The 22,175-nt window shown below is 41.4% G+C and overlaps 1 protein-coding gene across 1 annotated transcript in view; it reads right to left on the bottom strand.

Moving 5' to 3' along the window:
- FBXL7 (F-box and leucine-rich repeat protein 7) overlaps positions 1–22,175 on the bottom strand; it is a 139,690-nt gene that overhangs the window by 6,304 nt on the left and 111,211 nt on the right. Inside the window, exon 2 of the mRNA XM_014940750.1 lies at positions 3,867–4,478. Coding sequence (XP_014796236.1) covers positions 3,867–4,464 — 598 coding nt within the window. The 5' untranslated portion in view covers positions 4,465–4,478. The remainder of the gene's footprint in view (positions 1–3,866; positions 4,479–22,175) is intronic.

Here is a 22,175-nt window from a genome sequence, read left to right as displayed (position 1 = left end):
CTCCTTGGACTTGCGTACTGAAAAGATCTTCTCATGTAAGACCTCCTCAATTTAGTCCAGAATTTTTCCAAGGACCTAGAGCGCAGCCTCATTTCAGACAAGTCCAGGGAGAGTCTGTACGGCAAACAGAATTGCTGTTAGGACCTAGAGCGCAGCCTCATTTCAGACAAGTCCAGGGAGAGTCTGTACGGCAAACAGAATTGCTGACTGAAACCTTATTCCTGGAATTCTTTTCATAAGACCATCAGATATGAAAATAAGTCATGTCTTTTTTTTCTTCCTGGCCTCCCATGTGTTCCCTTCTATTTAAACACTTAGTACACAAAGGGCAGTAAGAGGGAGCTGCATAAGTACTCATGGCACAGTCTGAGCCAGGGCTCAGCAAGTGCTTTCAGCACTTGCTGTCATACCACAATGCAGACTAGTGAAAATCTGTGCCCCTGGCCTTTGAAGAGGAAGACTTACAGCTACAGATGTATGGACTGCTTTTCCTGTTTACTCTGTAAGCCCAGGAATCACCCCTTCTGTTTGAAAAATGGAAAGAGAAGAGAAAGCATGAGAGCAAGAAAATTCACTTCTATAGGAAACATGCAAAGAGGGAGAACAAGGTGACGCTTTAAGAAACAATTTGAATCTGCCCAACTGCATCACCATTTGCTCAACCAAGGCTTTCTCTTGCTCCAGTCCTTGGGGTGTTGTCCACCAAAACACTTATACTTTCTTTCCCCTAAATCCATTTCTCTTCACGGAATACTTTCTAGAACTACCTTTTCCTCATGCTGTAAGATGCCCTTTCCTTGCCAATTCTGCAATTTGTTACTGAGTGGAGACGCCTCTTTGGTAAAACTCCAAGGGAAGCTGCTTTTCACTGCACACCGATATGTTTACAGAGGGATGTCCTGCCCTTCCAGCAAGGGAGAAATGAATGGGACATCACTGGCAGGCTTAAACTAGTTCCTGTGGATAAGTGACGTTTTTTAAAGGATGAGGTTCTGCCTTACACAAGCAGCAGCCTCCACAGGAGTCAAATCATGAGAGGTGCATGCAATCCTTGGCACACATACTATGAAGATGGATGAGACTCAGTCTTCGTTTGAGGACTTTGCTGTGCTGTGTTCAGCACTGTGGGCTTTGCTACAACCGAGGTCACTTCTAGCCCTAGCAGATAGCATTCAGTTTGCTGAGATGGATTCATTTCTCCTCCTTCTGCACATGCCACCAAGGACAGCATGGTGTGTGAAATACATGAACAATAAAGTTACTCAGAAATGATCACTACATATCCTGACAAACTGTACAGCAACTCTTCAAAAAAAAAAAAAAAGCAAAAACGGGATCTGACAAGCAAGAAGTAAAAAACATTATAATATATTTTATTTCAGCCAGACAGAAGGAGGGTAAAATGGAATCCTGCTTCTGAAACATCCTTCAAAATTACTCTCGTCAGAATGAAAAAAGTGTGCTCAAAACAAGACCCTACAGATCAATTATCCTAAATTCATATCCAGGCACATGCACCAAAAGCCAAGTCTGAACCAAAACACCCTGACTTCCGTGAATATTCAAAACCAGGGTTTTTCCCTCGCCTGCTCCAAAAATGTGAGATTAAAATTACTTTCCTGTTCCACTGATGAGACAAAATCTCAGGGGAGACAGGTATTTTATAGAATCATAGAACCATTCAGGATGGAAAAGACCCTTGGGATCATCAAGTCCAACCATCAACCCTACTCTACAAAGTTCTCCCCTACACCATATCCCCCAACACCGCACCTAAACAACTCTTTAACTTTACTCATCTTCACTCTAGATTTTACTCACCTCCTACACACTTTGAGCCAAACTGATGAGCTCTTAGGTACAGGCACCAGCTTCTAGGTCTGAGAGTAACAGACTTGGGAAAACCACAAATGAAGACAGACCCCAATAGGACATATTTCAAGACCTGGCGGCACCTTTTCATTTTCCCTGCTTTTGAAAAAGTCACCTTTGGTCTATATCATGTCTATCAGTAGAAGCTGTAGACCAAATCATTTTCAGCCACTTATATAGAGGAAAAGTCCTCAAGTACACTGTGTGTGTCAGCTAACAAACTGATGTGCCAACACAGTTCACTCTCAGCTCTGCAATTTTACTTCTCCTGTCTCTCCAGGCCCAGGATACTCGACCCACTCAACACTTCATACCATCCTAGCAGATCTAGTAAGAAAACCATTCATGCACCTGCGATACAGCCAGCTTTCAACTGATATGTAGCTCTAGTTCTAAATCACACAGGCACATACATTTTCTCCTGGTGTTGGAGATGTTTCAACCCGAGTGTGTAATTAGCAATCCAGAGCTAATGTCAGTATGTACTGACAATAAGTAATTCACATGCATGGTCACTGTGAATAGACTCCATGGGACAGGACTCCCATAGAGAACCCCTACCATCTGATGGCTTCAGACAGTAATTACAACAAGTTAATAATTCTGATTTGTTGCTATTTGTTTTAATGCCATCCATGACATTCTGCCATACTAGGAAATATGAGGTGAAGGATTGGGTAAAATAGTTTAAAAAAAGAAGCAGCAGGAAAAAGAATGCAAATCCATACACACTAGATAGGCAGGCTTGGAAAAATCAGTTTATCTAGGTACCAGTGACCCCACAGCATTGCTTCCTATCCCCACTTTGTCCTGCTTGTTGTGTAGCCATCAGTACCTCTACAATGGCAAGCCTCGTCCAGCTGATTAATACCAACATTAGACTAATAACAAGGTGAGATCACAAAATAAGTATTCAACATCAAATTTACTTCAGTGCTTTACTTGGCTGCATCCTTTTAATTAAGTGCCAATCTGTTTGCAGAGAGGAAATTGTGTGTGGCTGATTTTGTGTAAAAATGTCTTGTTTCCCCAAAGCAGGTCTGGGAAAAAATGTCTAAAACAATTTTGCTGATCTAAACAGCTACAGTGATACATTGTAACTGGGTGAAATGAAAAACAGAAAGCCACTAAGCAAATACATACACTACTACAAAAGAAAAAAAAGTCCAAGCTAGCTAACTCTGGTTAAAACCTGGTTAAAATAGCAATGGAAACAGGGGGACCTTGAAGTTTAGCTACGAATGACAGTTGATATTTATATCCAGAAAAAAAGTCTAGCACTGCTTCTGAGCTCCTCCTCAAGTCAGTCATGAGATTACATATATATACTATATATATATTATCTACTTATAAATGATACAGAGATAAAAGATAAAAGAAATTTTGCTCTAGTAGCTAGCCTTCTATATGATGTAGTGAAGGCTGCAAGGTGGGTCCCTATAAGGGTGCTTTATGCAAAAATCTCTAAACAGTCCTTGTGCTATTTGAGTGGGCCATCTGTGCTAGCTTGCCTCCATCAGAGGAGGTCTGGCCACTCAAGGGGTGCTGCTGGCATCTAGGGCACTGATATTCTAGTGGTGCCTGTCTTATGAGTATTGTGTTAGGAAACTGCCATTACTCTTTGGAAAGACAACACAGAAAGGGGAATCACCACTACCCCTGGAGGGACTGCAGCCACGGGTAAGGCCGTGTTGGAGCAGGTTTTTACTCCTGAAGGGACTGTGGCTGTGGGTATATCTCTGAAGGCATTGGGATGCATGGACAAGGCCATGCTGGAACAGATGCACCTCAGAGCGACTGTGGCTATGGATTAAGTCTACGCCTCAGCAGGTATACCCCTGATGAGACTGTGGATCTCCCTCCTGTGGGGGGGAGAGAGCGAGTGAGCAGCTGTGTAGTGCTTAGTTGCCACTGTGTAGTGCTTAGAGCCAGGGGTTTGACGAGTGTGAGGCTTTTAGACTCAGAGACACCCATATTTAAATATTTCCTGTTACCTGACACATCCAGGTGTTCCAGGTTGGGGCACAGTGACACGACATCGAAGACCGCCTCATTGGAGATGTTGTAACAGCCAGACACCTCCAGCCTCCTCAGTTCGGGACAGCACTGGGCAATGGTGTAGAGTCCTCTGTCTGTGAGCCGCCTGCAGCCACTAACAATTACCGTCTCCAACATGAGACATACGTTGGGTGTATCCTGACAAAGCCTCCGGGTCAGCACTTTAAGAGCCCTGTCTACGTTGATTGTCTCGCCGGTCAGGCGAATAGTCCTCCAAAGTCGGGGGTCCCAGGCAAGGTTATACCAGCGGCGGCACACGCGGGCGCAGCGGCACAGCTGGTTGGTGGGCAGGAAGGAGAAGATTTGGATCATGGAGTGGTCGGGCAGCCGGTCTATGTTGGCCTGTTCCTTCTGGTGCTTGGACGCCAGCCGGATGAGAGGATGAGTGAGGCGGGTTGGAGGCGGCGAGTGGACCATGGCAACAGTTTCCCCAGTGACTGAGGATGAAGACGTCGACGACCCCCTGCCATTCTGGAAACCGGGGGAATTTGGTGGAAATATTAATGCTGGACTGGGCGTGCTGAGCGTCCGCATGCTCAGGTCGGAGTCTGGAAGACAAAACGCACAGTTTCAGTAAGTGGTGGGTGGATGCAGCGCTCTCTGCGCAGCCTGTTTGTTAATGGAGTATGATGGGCTTCAGGGTTTGCAGTTAAGCAGCCATTTTTACCAGTAAGAGTGAGGAAACACATATTCTAAAACCTGTCTTAGGCTCTGGAAACAGTTCACCTCAGTGTTGGGCACATGACAGAGATGCACTCTCAGGTGTACTGTCAAAGCTACACTAGCAGAGGAGGGGTTGTGGGTCTGAGACCTGTAGTGAAGGGGAAACAGCAGTGGATAAGTCCAGGGATTTAAATTCTTTATGATCTCGACTAAGCACTGCAAGAAATGAGTACATTTGAGTCAGAGGCTTTTTTGACAGAGAATAACTGTCAATAACTTTGGCACTACCTCTGCAGCCATGAGCTGTTAGGGGAGGAATATGGTGGTCCTTGGCCTCTCAACCCCTTCAGCCATTCAGTGGGAGGCCAAAGAAGAGCTCACAAGGCCAACACTGCTTCATTCACCAGACCTGGGCAGATGGGAAAAGCACAACCCCATACGCTTATTTTCATTGTGTCATCAAAAAGGTTCATTTTTCATTTATGCAAACTGGGACTCAACAGTTTAACCAGGAGCCCAGTGACTAGTTCTAGAAGGGGGGCTGGCGGTACCTTTTCGTGCACATGCAGAAAGCACTGCTTTCCAATGGACTAAAGTGAACTTCAGTTTGATTTGAAAAAGCAGGCCCAGAAAACTAAGTAGTGAAGAAGCACCATCTCTGGAAATTTGCTACAGAGCTGTTGCGCAATATTTACACAGTCTTTTCGCTAGTGTTAATTGTCACTAGCAGTCAACCCAAAAAATCCAACACAAAAAAATTTGCTACTTCTTTACCTTCTTTATTTCCCTTTACTGGCAACAAGCAGGCACAAAAACAGAGAGCATCTGCTACTAAGAAAGGTTGCCTTTGCTGTAAGATGGCTTCAACAACTGTTTTCCCTCTGTGCTGACATTGCTACCTATGAGTCATTTCCAGTCCTGCTCCCAGCTCTCCAAGCAAAGCAATTAAAAGACTGGAAGACAACTAGGATAAAATTTTGATAGTCAAGCAAATGCCATGGGCAATACATTTGGAGACACTGAAATAGGTCAGCAGTACGCTACACAAGACACAACCCATGTATGAGAGATGAATGCTACTGCTGAGCACACTCCTTCCATCTCTGGTTCAGTCAGAAATGCATTCAACAAACCTGCCCAGATCTGGGTTTACGCAGACTTTTTAAATTAAGTACATTTTAGATTAATTTGATCAGTGTATTGCACATCCCTTTCCCCATCAAGCTTTTACTTAGCCCAGCACAGACCTGCTCTGATCTCACTAGCTACAACAGCAGCAATCACAGGCCTGCGTTTTCACAGCGTGTCAGCAAGGGAGAGAGGCACAACTGTTCAGGTGAAGAACGCAAGGCACAAAGTCCAGCAGTTTGCCCAAGATCATCTAGTTCAGCTGAAGAGAGATCAAAATCATCATTTCACACTGTGAAGGAAGAACCTACGCTACCCAGCTCCTTCCCTCTTCCCCTGCTCTATCGTGTTTTACTGTTCATGTTTTACTTAGACAGAAACTCATTATTTCAGCAAGCGACAGGAAAAACAAGGCTTCTAAGTCTATGCTATGGCTACATGGACCTAACCCAAGGATTTGTGTATTTCTGAGCAAGAACCATATCTTAATGCAGAGTGAGTTTTGCAGGCACTCTGCTCCCCTTTGAGACCTCCTAATACCCCCCCTGGCAGCTATTGCAAATAATTGCATCGAGGAGTGTTATTTGGAAAGTGTCTGGTATACTCCAGTATTTTAAAAATGAGATTTACAGCTGGAGAGAAAAAAACCAAAACACCAGCAGCAGCCAGGCTCCTGCAGACAAGCACTGACTCCACAGACCACTTAGGCAACAGTCCCTTAGATTAATTTCTGCAAGGACTTACCATATGTTTGACCTCCCTCACATTACCACCAAACCCAATGACAATGCCTGAAGTTAAACATGTGCAGAAGATGTGGCAGACTTGGAGCCTTTAGTTTTTGCTCTTTTCTTGAGATTTTAAGAGCATGATTCTAATATAAAAGAACACACATTTTTTCAAGTACTAGACGTATCTTCCACTACTATAGGTATTTGGCATTGTGAATTCCTCTCATTTTACTTTTTCATTTGCTTTGGGCTTTTTGTTTGTTTGGTTGTTGTTAGGCTCTTTTTTTTTTTACACATATCAGCACAAAAAGGGAAAACAAAATGATATAAATAAAACCCATAGAACAAAGACTTGTTTCAACACCGCAAAATATGTGGAACCAAAATAAAAAGCAAAAAGTTTTGGTTTTTAACATCTGCTATAAACAATTTTTAGTACTGTGGGAATGCTTCCCTCTTGTAAGACAATCTCCCAGCATATTTTGAAAACACAGATTTTTAGTCAGTTATCATTGATAACACCTAAAAATCTCTGCAGCGTTACATCCTTCCCTATTTTCCATTCCTATGTAAGTACAAAAAGGATTTAATTCTCCCCACCCCAAGGATGAAAGCAGCAAGCTAATATGGCTAATCTCCATTCCTTTTGGATCGAAAGTGGCATTCCTTCATCACTCCTGGGCACACTGAATAATCAATAGCTTAGACATCCTGTGTGTGTAATGAATTACCAAAATGTGTTTTTTAACTTAGACCTAGAGCTAAAAAAGATTTGACCTTCTGTTTTATGGGTATGCTCCGTGCTTGCTCCGTGCTCTCTTAATTCTCTCATTAGTATAGCAGTTCCAGATGTGCATCCTGTATTTCCTTTACCGTCCATCCTGAAGGTGCGTCATGTGAAACTTGCTCCCTCCACCTTCAGGGCACGGGCTTCCAGACAGCCACATACACATACATAAGTGTGCACCCCGTCTCCCCACCCCAAAGTATTTTGGAAGAAGACTGTAGTGTTGTCATTAAGTTTAAACAAGAGAGTCGAGAGAGCATTGCAGGTCTGCTAAGCCCATAATGCAATATGCTCTCAGACAGGAATTTTGCTGGTAGCTTAGCTGAACTCTGTACAGAGGTATTCCTGCTTACTGTTCCTTGTACACCCCTAAGGGGGAAAGAAAAAAATAGCAGGTGAGTCCAGGAGCTTTTTGCCAGTAAAAACTTGGAAAGCTTTTTGCTAGCATTTAAAGCTTCAGCAAAACACTTGGTCTACTGTACATTTTCCAGACTTTTCAAGTTTTGTTGGGAGGGGCTTCCTATAGCACTATCTGAACCTCTAAGGGCTTCCTTTAAATTTTGTTCTTCACCATTTACTGAGTGCTAGATAACAGTCTGAGTCAGTCTGAGACGGGGCAACTGAATGACAGTGTGACATTAATAAATGCAACCCTGCAAGTGCAAGTGAGTTACTGATTGCAGTTCTCACTACACATCTTTCCACACACACGCCCTATACAAGCATTGCTTTTCCTGAAAGAAAAAACAACTGTTCACAAGGCTGAAATGCAGCTTTACATTTTGGTGACCTTAGAAAGTAAAAAACTAATTACAAAGCAGCCCTGTGCTTCCCTCCCTGCAACCTCTTTTGCCCCTCTCCCTCCCCAATTACCAATCTTCTGCACAAGATGCTTTTTATTAAAGCTTTGCTCCGGCTCTGAAAATTGTTTGTTGATGTAAGAGAATATTTCTTAACAATCGTTAAAGAAATCTCAAAAGATACGTGCCAGAAACAGAACTATAAAAGCTGACACAGAGGGAGAAAATGCACTGGAGGGAGTTTTCTTATTCCATTAGGAATCTGGTTTATTTCAAAGGAATCCCCCCCCCTTCCCCTCCCCAGTTTGTTTCCCAATTAATACATACATCTGGGGAAAAAGAGCCTTTAAATATATATGATTTAAATCAAGATCTAGTCTCTGTTCCTTCTGGCATTGACAACGATATGCAGTCTCCAATTTCAGAACCAGAGAGAGAGAACGGTGTGGTATTTTCATTAGTCCAGCAATGCCCTCTTAAGACAGGACACATGATGTCCAGATCCCAGCATGGACTTTTTAAGATTGAACCATTTTCCATGCTTAAAGTGTGACTCCATTCAATCTCACCTTCTGCTATGGTATTGTGGATATGCCCATTTTAAAGTGAATGCTATACTGAGCTCCTCAAGTTAACAAAATTAAAATGAAAATTTTGGTAAATACCAATCGAACTTCAGATTCTTATCTGACAATTAAATGGGATCCTTCATGTTGATCTGCTGTCACCACTGAGGTTTTTAGCAAAACTAAGGCAAGAATTAAACCAAACTATGTTTAGGCTTTGAAAAGTCAGTATAGTTGAGAAAAATAAAAAGCAATTGGCATTTTTGTCAAAATGTCAGAGGCAAAATAATGTATGCAAGAAGCGTTTACATTACATGGTACAGAAACATCACTTACTTAGCATCTCTTCATCAATAACAGTGTTGCATAGATATTACATATTTTACTAAGTGCAATGTGGGTATAGACTTGCCTTTTTACCATGATACCATCAACTTTGTGCATGCCAAGGAAGTACTCCTTTTTCAGAGATTGTGGAAACTGGGAGCTTAATGGTTGTAGCAGCTACAGTTTATGGTGCAAAGAGGGACAGAAGTGGCTGAGAGGCTTCTACAGGGGGAACATTGAGGACTGATTCAAGGAGAGACTTGTGACTTTGACGGACAGATGTCAAATATAGCTCTGTGTCCTCAGAGGACATTGGGAAAAGGAGTCAGTTAGGACACCAGCTACAACAAGGCCATTTGCTTTCTAAGGCCCTGAGCACAGACAAGGTCTCAGAAAAAGTGATACCTACAAAAGAGCATCTTCCACATCACAAACATCCTCAGGCATTCATCTCAGGCTGTTACCCCACTGACCTTGGTTCCTCCCAGCTCCAGGAGGCTGGGATAAATCAGAGAGCCCATGATAGCAAAGAGGCAACTGGAGCAAAACTCACCACATGAACTTGTGCGAGACAGCAGCGGTCAAATATGCCAGAGGGAAAGGGTTGCTCGTGGAGATATCTACGTGATTTTGCAGCCTTTTACAACCAAGAACGTACAGAATGAGAAAGGGAGTTGGATGAGCTCTCTCGTCTCTCTCCAAGTACACCAAGTACACTTAAACCATCTCCAATGTGCATGTCTGCCCTGTTCTTAATTTCTAGGGACAGCTATTACTCAGCTCACTGAGGTGCCTGTTCCAGTGTTGTCACCATATCAAGTTTCTAAGTTTTTCCTCTTACCCAACTCATACAAGAAGCTGTTTCTTGCCCCTCTCCTAGTGATTGTGAAGAATGAGAGGTCTCCACTCTTCATGCAAGGGTTTCTCACATGCATTTGCTCAAACTTCAGCCCCTTCTTTCTAGTCACATAACTAATATTGACGGTTTCTCCTAGTTTTTCCTTTGGATTTTCTCCAGTCTGCACGTATTTCTCTTAAAGCACAATGCTCCAAACTGAGCAGCGCACGCTACCACATCTCACCAGCAGTGGCTAAAGTGGAGTCCTTCCCACCTATATTTCATGGAAAGCACATTGCCAACCTTCCAGATTTCAACAGTCTCAAGGGATGATGCATTCAGTATGTGATTCAACATATTGCTCAGATTCCCATGTGCCATACAGCTGCCTGGCCATTTATTTTCTTCATCCACATTTATATAATCTATTCATCTTCCCCACACCTATCTTCTTAGAAAGTAGTATGTTTTCTCTCTCCTTAATTTTCTATTTTTTCAAGAGCATTTTGAGTACTGAGCAACCTTCTCAAACTGCCCTCATTTTCAGTTTTCCAAATATACTGCAGGTCCAGTGTCCTAAATTTTAGCCCATTTCTCTGTATACTGGTAAGTTTTATGCCTCAATTCAATTCAAACAGATGGCTTCTGCAGAGGGATGGAAAAATTGTGCAACCTGGTAACGAACACCATAGGGTACAGCAGCGCAGATTCCTAAAGGGTCCTTCTTGAAACATCATCACAGTTGACAAATATCCAGTGATAACTATGCAACATACTATACCCTTCAGTGGCCACATTCTGATGATTTCATTTAGTCCTTATTTCACCAGCTTGTTTCCAACACAGAACATGCACAAGTCTAAATAAATCTAAGATAGGTTAACAGCTATTTTTTCCCTCTCACCAGACAGTTTATTCTTACCAACACTGGCAATTAGATTGAAAACTTAAGAAGAGTAAGGACAAGGGTACAAAAACACTTCCACAAAGATAAAACATTTCTTATCCTGTGAGACTTTGTAGGTTGTTCAACTCTCTTTGTGAGAGCAAGGACCTGCAACAAAGCTCAATTTTTCAGTCTAAGAATGAGCAGCCTCAGAGCTCATGCAGTAATCGCACCCACATGCTCCTGGAAGGAACGGTTCCACAGAACTTAAAATAACCTTTTATAGTTTTTAAAAACCTCCCGTAGAATGTAATAAGAAACTGTACCTATTGTAGAAGACTACAGATTTTGTTACAAGACCATGTGGAAGAGGGATGTGTTAACTTAAATTTGAAGCCATTTCATAGTAGTTTCTATGTGACATTTTACACCTTGGATTATTCTGGTGTAACTTCCCTGTGATGTTGAGATCCAGTGTTCTTTAGTCTATAAACTCCGCCACATACATTTGGAGACCTGATCTTGCATTCCAGGCATAGTCACACTAGATGCTTAAAGTCAAACAGCACTGCAAGTGGAGTAATCGTTATAGTTTTATTAAGCAAATAATTCTTCCTTACAATGTATTTGTCAAAAGCTGGAACTAATTTTCCCCCTACTGACTTTGTCCCCTGCCACTTGGCAAGTATTAATTTCATCCCCATATTTTTGAACAGAGCTAAAAATACAAAGACTGGGGTGGGTGGAGGGTGGGAAGTAATCAACCTATTAATTTATGAAGTCAGAGCATCTTAATTTTACCTGCAGTACCACTAATGATACTAGTGCAACAGTGCTGAGAAAAGGGTTTGCCAGTGCACAATTGCTGGGAAATTACACAGACATAGATGGGATGGTCCATTTTTTCCCTGTTCAGTAAATATCTAATGCCAAAATGAATTCCATACATGCTAAAGTACAAGGTCTTAAACCCCTCCAGGTCAGATGCTCTCCCAACTCCTTGTGGTACGTCAGGGAGCTCCTCCAACTGACCTAATTTATGTCTACACTAGCAGCCGAGAAAGAGGTCTGTGGACCAAAACTGTTACTGTTGAGAACCTGACAATGACAGGCCTGGGAAATGGGTGTCAGCTTTTGGACAACATCTAATGTCATCCCCCAACCTGAATGCTCACCAGGGGTTGCCTCAGTGCTTTAGGTGTCCTGCCAGAACATATTTTTTGCTTTAGTTTCACCTGAAAGTAATTGGGTTCATATACCTTGTGGTGGTAACTAAAGCGTGGTAAGCAGGGAGAGCAATTTCAAAAGTGAGCTTTAGATCTCAACAAAAATGCTAGTGTAGACGAACCCACTGGTTGGTGAGGAACCCCCTGTCCACCTCCCCCAGGCCCTGAGTTGTCACCTCCCAACCTAACCCATACCATGTAGAAGAGAACCATCCCATGATCTTGCTGTGTTCTTAGGACTGGATTATCAAGGGACTGGACACGTTGCATTTCACTGTCCCTCATTTTCAGGATTACCACACCTATGGGGATCCAGTCCTTTGCTGTGCAATGCATTGCTTTGAAATGTGCACAACAACGGTGGTTAAAATGAAAATTAGCATTTACAAGACGCTTATATGTAAGCATCTTCTATATAAAGGTTCAAGATAAATAAGAGAACAAAAAGACAGCAAGTTTGCTTAATTTCAAAGTCATACTAAAAAGCCTGCCATCCTCTCTCTCGCTCCATCTGACAAACTGTTAGAAAAATCTTAATTAACTCAGGAACTCCATCCTGGTGAATACAAAACACCTTCTGAATTCATCCAAAGAACAACTTGGTTCAGTGAACCAGGCTTACAACTATGTTCTGCCCTTTCTTTGAGTTCTCTGACTTAATCCAAGGTCAAAATCTTGTCAGATAAACCACTTTCATGCCCGACTAGGCAACATTTACATTTCCATGGTCCACTTTTTTATATATTGATCTTCATTTTTCGTTTAAAACCCACTTTACATGAATATAGGTAAGATGAGTACAAATTGCTTAATATTGTCTCTCAAGCTCTACATACGTGGCCAGAATTAGTCCCTTAGAGTGACACTGAGCTGGGGCAAACAGATACTACTCTGTCTTTGAATGATATGCTGACATGAAGTTTATATTGATGCAAATGTATCTTTGCAATTTATATAGAAAACTGGAACAAATGCCTAATCACTCCCAACTTCAAAGTGCAGAAACTCAGTCAGCTGCTCCAGTCAGGTGTAGCTGTTCCACTATTTCACCTCTCAAAAATGGAAAAATTTGGAATAAAAATTGAATCACTTTACATTACTATAGAACTTCAAGATAAGTTGATGGACTTGAATCTATGGGAGGGAAACATTTTCAAAATCCCCAGCTGTTCACATGGATCGAAAAACAAAGAGGAACTGCAGAACCCTGAAATGTAGTTCTGGTAGATGTGTATTGCTCTAAATGGAAAATAATATACAAAGAAGAGGAATGCTTGCCTTTGGGGAAAGCTGACAATATAATCACTTTGTTGTGTAATCAAGATGACTTGCAACCAGTTGGTAGCAAACTCTACAGCAGACAAATAATTCCCTCAAGAACGACTGTTTCCAGCATATTCACCAAAAGTGAATTTTTTGTGTAAAAGAACGTTGTTTTTCATAATCAAATATTGGAGTTTTAAAAGCTCACAACTCTCAGAAATTATCCACTTTCAAATTAACAGGGATCCAGGATTTGACCTCACTGTGGTTTATGCTTCAGAATTGAAGAAATAAATGGTGAGCAATAGGCTGAACAGAAGAGGGAACAGTGGCAAGAGATGTAAAGCCACAAAGTTTTGCTCCTCTCTTAACACAAGTTTAGATGCTGAAGATTCATTAACTCAATAAAAGAGTCCAAATATCCTTCCTAAAATAAATTCAAGCTTTGTAAACTTAGGCTTTGCTGATAACCTGGGAAGAGACAGCCCTCCAAATTATGGGACAGAGTTGTACACAGCACAAGAGGCCTCTAGATTAAAAAAATACCACACCCAAATCCAAATGACAAAGCAAAGCCAATCCCAACTCATCTTGGTTCAGCCCAGCTCCTTCTGAGTTGTCCTGTGAGATATCTGCAGGTGCCTACATGGTGTCCCACCTGAGGAGTCATATGCCAAAGCAGACGACATATCCCTCCACCAGCTAACTTACCAGTAAGGGGGTGATAATAAAACAACAACAAAAATGTTACCGATAGAAGAACACAACCCTCTTCTGTAAAAACTGCTCAATTAGTTACCATATCATTGCTAACTCCAGGGTGACCGAGATGAGCTCTTTTCAGTCCTGTAAGAGAATTGCCTTGAGGCAGTAAGAATTTTCCAGGCTTTGCAAATCAGCAGAAGTGTTTATTCCCAGACTAATCCATCAAGTGCCCCATCTGGGTCTGTACAATGGCCACCTATTACAGAAAATCAGCAGAATTGTCCAAAGCATAACTGAAGGCTGACCTGCAACACCTGCTCCTGGTCAGCTCTGATCAATTTACACTTCAGTTTCAAAAGTTTATTTTCTTTCCCAGGAATGAGATCCCTTCAAAAGCATCTGCTAGCATCCTGGCAAGCATTCTCTTGTTTTGCAGGCAAATACCTAATTTCTAGGGTTGCATCCCTCCTCCCTTTTGACACGTGGCCAAATTAAGAAAGCAAAGCTGGTCTCCAGTGCGTTTTGAAGGAATGGTAGAAACTTCATCTAACCCACAGTTTTAAGTTTCTTAAAAATTCAGAATGCTACCACTACACTTACAAAGGAATAAATTCAGCAAACAGTTGGCCAAAACCTGTTGCTCAAAGAATCACCTTTGGGATCTGGGTGAGAGGAACCCTCTGGAGGGGATGAAAGAAAAGAAACGTAGCTCTCCAAAGCAGAAACCCAGGACACCAGCACAATCTAACTTTTCCAACACCTCTCTAACAAAGATACATGAACTGAGGATTTTTCATAATAAATGCTTCACGTTATAAGAGCCCTGGAGTGACAGCAGTCCCCTCTTCTGTTACAAACACACACAATATTCATACAATGATGCATGGAGCAAGAACATAGTACTTATTCAGAGCCACAAGGATTAAAATTTTGTTTATGGGAAATTCAGGAGTTAAGCTGGGAAAGAGACATGGCCACTGGCAGCTTTCTTCTACTAGAAAATGTAACTGGCTCAAGCCCAAGTGCACTAAGTTACGTGGATTCCTGACCACCAGTGTGAAGCAGTCCCAGACTGTGTCAAAACAGATGGTACTTGCAACTGCAAAAGCAGTGCATTAGCTATCTTCTAAAATCCAGACCTGCTGTCTGAGGTCCCACTTGCTGTGTCTGTGACTTGTGATGTATAAATTGCAGATTGCTATTTATACGCAATAACATATGGTACTCTGACATTTGAGGAGTATCAGATGTACATACATGCAAGTAAATCAAGAATTCAGCACTCTATATTTATGGCAACTTCAATAACTTCCCAGTCTACTGAAAGCCATGATAAATAATTGCCTCATTGTGCATAACATATTAACTGACTGTAATTATTCTTTTTCAAGTCATTGTGATTTCAATTTACTGAAATGAGATAAAATAATTCATTGATTCTTTGTATGTCATTTTGATTTCATTAAATCAAAATCAATATGCAGAAAAAGAAACATGCCTGCACATTTGCTTGTATGCAAGGCTTTGCATAGAAGAACAAACTATGTCTAATTAAAGCAAATAAAAATTGCTCATTAAAATGTCATAGTAAATGCAATAATTCACAAACTCTGAGTGAAGAGGTTAAGTAATCTTGACCTGTGTAGCTGAAGATCAAAAAGTATATGCTATATGTACCATTATCTTCAATGTAAGTAGATAGAAGACAGAGGTGGACAGATGTTACTGTACTTGAGAAGGTGTGTAAGAAGGCGCAACAGCAAAGATTGAGATTACGAGAAAATGTAGTAGTTGAGGGTTAAAAATTATCATACAGTACACAATTTGGTCAAGGCATAGGCTGCTGAGAGGGTGAGTTGGGATTAACATCTAGAGCTTTCTAGGTTAAAAAACAAAAATAGAACTTTCTATTAAGAAAATTCTGCATTAAACTGCTGTTTAGGCAAGATGACCCAAGAACTTTCCCACCCTTCATCATCAGCCAGCCCTGATTTGTCAGCCAGCCTTGCCTTTCTAAAACAGAGAAGTAAAATTCTTACTGAAAGAATTTGTCAGGGTGCATGAAAAATGAAGAACAGAATAACTGTGCCACTCTGCCATCAGGTTGGCACAGATACACAGTTTGTGCTGAGAAGCAATGCCCTTGCTACAACTTTTTCAAGGTTGTTCCAGTACACACTTTTACAGATTTTGTACTCCTGATTCATAATGTGCAAACTATTCTCCATTTTGGGAGAAAAGAGAATGAGGCTCACTGCAATGTACATGATCCACAGAAGCATATTAAACCCTGTTCACGTGGGCTAATATGACTGCTGTGCACCAGTGAAAATTCCTCAAGATGCTCTCTCTTTTTTTCCTATAATACAATGAATATACTGAAGACCCTTGTAACTTCTAACTTGAGTTTGAAAGACAGCATTCACTGGCTTCAGTTCTGAGACTCCTGAGCAGTCCTTCTCCCTGATGCAGAAGAAGGAGCATGCATTCTCCTTCTTTGCAGAGTGGAGGCTACAGACTTCTTGCTGGGAGGCACTATGTTAAGCTTGTGGACAAGGACTACCTGAACTACTAAAATGGCACTGAAGTCTTAGTGAATTGGCACTCGGGCTACCTTCAGTTCAGACACTTTTCCTTGTAAAACCAACTTCAGAAGGTTAGACTGATTGACACAAAGCAGAGGTGCTCTGTTAAGCTGCAGAGAGAGAAGAGCAGTGTCCAACTGGTGTACTACTATTATGTTTAAGGAGCAAGGTGATGACAAGGTTGTATTCACAGGTTGTGTGATGTAAATTAAGGTACATGTAATGAGCCTCGGGTTCTAGAACAGGCATTTAACACTGTGCTACAGTTCCACTAGGTACTGAAGTTTCAGGTGGACAAATTATAGTAATGACTTCATTTTCTCCTTCTTAATCGCACAAGAATTCAAGCAAAAGGCTAACACAAAAAAGAAATTTATAAAAATGTATTTCTAGCATATTTCAGTATAATTTGGAAACATGGAGCACAGCCAATAAAGAGAGATCACAAAGTCACATTTTAAAACTTCTAATGAGGAGGTAGAACAGAATTTATATTGGGAAATGTTTTAGAGACCCGCAGTGACTTCACATTTTCCAGCTCACTGGATTTGCAAGCAAAGAGGCTGATGCTGCAGAATCTGAATGCCAAGTACTTCCTGGGATGTGTGGAGTACCAGTGGCTACTGTAAATTCAGAACAGTCAGCATCTCACAGGATCACAACTCCCCTCACTCCATGCTAAATTTGAAACACTGCTGGACTGGTTCACTATCTCCATTCTGTTTGCGGCAGAGGGACTTTTCTAACACCAGTAATTGCCTGGAAAGTATTCCTTTCATTTCATTACACTGAGCTACACTTCACTCATGCTGGATTCGTGACAATTTACAGCATATAGCACGTACAGCAACATGACACTGCAAAAGTGTCAGTATGAGAAATGCTGCACTGACAAGTGAGATGAAATTGCAAACATTAGGCCACTAAGCTACTATACTATAGGGCAGTTATTGTGACATTTACTTGTTCCTTCATCTCCATTTACAGAACATGTGAGCCATATGCAAGGCAGTGATAACACTAGTATCACGCACAATTCAGGAAAATACTTTTGTAGCCCTGAGGGTGATTCAAGAACTAGTACAAAATGCTGAGGCTTTCACAATTTAATATCTTATTCAGTTTGGAAGACAGGGAAACATGTTGCCAATTCTTGATCACCCTTCAGTTTCTGAGAATAGTTGCCTCTTGGTCTGTTTTGACATGGGACATGGAATGAAACAAAGGTGTCAAAAACATTGCTCCTTCTAAGACAGGACATTTTCAATGACAGGAGTGCACACGGAGCTTATGTCTTGCAGAGGTCTCTCTAGAAGTAGAGCATTGAAATCCTCCTATTTGAATCTCAAGAGTTAAGTTCTCCCGAAGAGCATCTCCACACCACATGAAATGGGGCTTTTGTTCAGTACCTGCTGAAATGGGATGTCTGCACATCAACCTGGAGATGGAAAACAAGCTGTCAATGATCTGTCTCTCCAACAAGCTTCTTTGCATGTGGCTTTTACAGTATTTGAATTCTGCCACTGCAGCATCTGGCTGTGATTTAAATTCATAAAACCCTAGCATGAAAGTAGCTCATACCTTACAGTAAAGGTGTCTGTTCCCAGAATCTGCGTTAGCAGAGCGCAAGACTGGAAAACAGACTGCAGAGTTCACACGGAGCGTTACCCCTCATTTAACAAAACCTGGTTTTGACCATCTTACCATTCTAAGGAAAATAGCTTATAAGGCCTTGAGATTACTGAAATAACACACACACACCTTGCTGAAGTGATATTTGACTCAAGAGGCTTTTATGTTGAATGGCCTCTGTTGATTTAGAAATATCTATTTCATAAACTCTGGAAGGAGAGAAACCTATATTCCCAAGTAATCTCCTATTTTATAAAACAGCCAGAAGTGTTTTGAAAACCACACAGTAAGAAAAGGCTTCAGAGAGGCATACGGTGCCTCTACCCACGAGGGCTGATCATTAGACATGGACATCAGCTTTTCCTTCCTCTGAAACAAGGGTGGGATGCCTGCCTTGGGACTGAGCCATAGCTCCTGCACACCCCAGCCAATCTGTCACTGCTCTTCATTACTTTTTATATCTACAGTACTCACCCGCGATGCTACTGGGTCTCCTTTACTGAGTATAATGAGTTTCATGCAAGTGCAGCTGTACCTGGGAAACAATTCAGGGGGAATAAGTTATTTTAGCTGAGACTACAGCTGGGAGAGCCTGCTCCTTTGGCAAATCACTTAAGTCCTTGTAACACAACGAAGCCTCATCTGCCTGCAGTACATCACAGCAAGCTCACTAGCCTTTCTGTGAACAGCTATTTGATTCTTGACGGGAATTTGAGGTTTTATTTACAGAAAATCTCCAAAGTGTCAAGAACACAAAGCAGTCTCATCACACTCGAGCTGCATGCAGCAGCCTTGCTGTACAAGAAGGTGTGGATGGAGGGTGTGCTTCTACACCCTGCCCGTGCAGCGTGAGATTACTGCTGATAGCAAAATGGGATCTAGGAACATGTGACGATCACATGGCTCAACCTTGGCAAATGGTCTGGGTAACACCACCTTTTAATGTGGTGTTGGAGTGTGTGTGAACCATTTGTGGTGTGCGTGTGTGAATAATGCATAAAACCAGTGGGTGTTTCCCCAAACTAATCGTGTTAAAAGGGAAGAAAATTATCACCCTCCAACCAGTCACCTTAAAGAGGAAGAAAATCATCAGCCACGTAGAACAACATCTCAGTCAGATCCCGTGAGCTGCCTGCCCCAGATGGGGCGGGGGAGACTGTAACATACATGTGCTGATAGAATGTGTTTGTGCCTGTGAAAGAGACACTAGAACTTTTGGGGATTAAAGCTGTTTATCTGTAGGTGTTTATTAACATTTATTGAGTATTCAGTATTTATCGGTGATATTACTAGTACTGATCCCAAATACGCAGCTCATTGACTACTGATTAATTTCATGTCATTATTATACCAAAAACTAATTTTGGTTTAAACTACGTGAACTGAATAGTACTCCACTGCTGCACATGGCTGTGATTCATCACTCACTGCTGTTTGTTTCTGTTATATTCTTAAGGATGAGAAAACCGACTTAAAGCAGGTGTCGACAAGGGATTCAAAATAAAGCTAGGGATTAAAGAGTGTTGTTTAATCAGCTGCAACAAGCCATTGCTTAGAAAAGCTGTGGACAAACTCCAAAAGCAACCTAGATCCCAGCACGGCTTTGTGGAGCACCGGTAGCGCTGCGTAGTGGAGCAACAGGGAGATGCTGAACACCTGCACCGAGGGATCGTGTTCTGCCTTGGCAAGGGCTGCAGCTGATTCAGGCTCTGCTTCTCCAGCAGGGAATCACAACCTTGGTATAATCTAATTATCTCTCCATACATAGATGTGTATTATTTCCATATATAGCTATATTTGGCTGTTTCTATAGGCAGATTACTATAATTACAGATGGCTAGAAATGAAACAGAGCCTCTGAATTTTCTTACTAAGTATGGAAAGTACTGGAAACCACTAAAGTGCTATAATTGAATGAAAAACTTACCTTTCATTTATAAAAATGTGTGCCAGGGAAAACTTAATAATGTACACCTAATATAATTAGGAAACCAAATTAAAGACAATTAGTTAAATTACTTAAAACATTTTTCTGAGGAAAGGTGTCAAATTCCTTATGAGACTATTCCAATTACACAATTAAAACAGAAGGATTTTACACTGTTAAATTTCTCTCTTTTCTTCTTTTTTGTCTTAAAATATTTAAGATCAGGAATTGGCATGCTACAATAGATGAGTTTCTTTGCAGAATTCTATATACATAATTTAAAAAAAGGAACCAGAAACACACCAGCATAGAATATTTTTAAGCTGAGTTAAAATTAGCTTATTATGCTAAAATTAAAAATTAATTAGTTAAGGCACAGCATATTTTTCTGACAAGTATTTGATGCACCTTTACAATAAGGGGCACTCACACAGGTTTCATCTGCTGTATTTAAAACTGAGACACTTTCTGATAGCACTGCTCAGAAAGCAGACAGTTATGAGCTGTAAACCTTTAAGAGATTCCAAGCTACCAAAATATTGTAACTATACATTTACACCACCAGGAAAACAGCTTCCAGTGTGTGTCCAGTGCATTCTTGTAACTCCTCACTTTCCTGGGAGTAATGCTACTTAAGGGTTGTACTAACCTATGAGAGGCACAACTACATTATAGTCTTTTCCAGGCTCCTACCCGTGTTTTAACTGTACTCTCCCTTATTAAACATGTCTCCCCTTTCAGCAGAGTGGCACAAGCACAGACACAGTGAACCCTGAGAATGATTTTGGGTTGTATCTGGTGCTCAGGTGAGCTCCAGTGCAGCCAGCAGGGCGATGCACAGCCCAGCGCCGGGGGCAGCCGCAGGAGACACGCTGCAGGAACAGGACGTGTTCCCTAATTATGGGAAGCACCGTGGTTTCAGAGGATACCACGTGCACCGAGCTGGCTTCAGTATGACGGTGTAGAAGTGCTGCCATTTCACTCATTTCCCTTCTGCACGCTCTCTGTTAAAACCCACAACGCCACCACACAATACGATGTCAAAAATGTTGTACGGATAATGATGAGTGGAGCCAGAGGGTGAAGCCAGACGTTTATTCTTATGTTTTAACCAATATAAACTGGATTAGGAAATTCAGTTTATACTTAATTGTATGTTTTAAAATAAGCCGTTGTAACTATTGCACTAACCTATAAGGGATTCAGATGCTGTTGGATGTCTTGGCAACCTTGATGTAAATTCATATTCTGCTTCTTTCAAAAGTCTGTATCCAAAAGAAACACTGCATCAAATAGATTTTTAAGACTTTCCCCAGAACATGCTTTGACATCTAGGCAAATTTTATGAGTGAGGGTGGTTGAGAAGCTTAAGCAATAGTCCTGATACTGCTGCATCTGACAGATTCACCAATTTGAGAAAATAAGTTGCCTGTCTTCTTTTAACAGAGGAACATCTTGGCCACTTGGCTTCATGCTCCCCATCAGTACACTGGCATTGGCACCAATATTCATCAATAGATAGTAAGCACAGTCTGATCACATACCTACTGGAAACCACAGTAAGCATCACATCTAATAGTTGTGCTCACCCTGCCACGCATCTTTCTCCATCCTGAGGTCCCTCCACTACTCTTAGCATTCAGATACAGGTGCTGAAATGCATCCCCTTGTTTCCCAGCACTAGTAGGAACAACCACGCAGCCAGAGCCAGGCGTGACTTGTCCACAATCACAGGAAACAGTTGCAACAGACAAAATCTGAATATGCAGGTACACAGTGTTCTAGTTTAAAGGAAAAAAAAAAAAAAAAAAGAAAAAGCAAAAACAAGCAGATTGCACGTGCTTGAGAAAGAAGCTAATACAACAAAAACTTCTCAAATACCTCAAGTTAGAGATGCTAGCAGACTTGAAATACAACCCTCTGGACTATCCAGTTAGGAATCACCAGCATCTTTACAAGCAACTCTGAAAAACCTGGCAATCCTAAGGTTCATTATTTGAAATAGTTTCAGTTTTCAGTTCGAGTTTTGGTTTCCTGTACGATAGAACATACCCAAGCTGAGACATGCTATGAGGATTCTACTAGTAAATCAATAATCACAACAAAGTGATTCAAAACAAAGACTGTTTAACATTCATTCATTAACTCTTTTTAAACCTTATGAAGAAGTACTTGATGTCA

Source organism: Calidris pugnax, unplaced genomic scaffold (assembly GCF_001431845.1).
Source record: "Calidris pugnax isolate Ruff unplaced genomic scaffold, ASM143184v1 scaffold8, whole genome shotgun sequence".
Classification (NCBI taxonomy): Eukaryota; Metazoa; Chordata; class Aves; order Charadriiformes; family Scolopacidae; genus Calidris; species Calidris pugnax.
This window is presented reverse-complemented; position numbering and strand designations above follow the sequence as displayed.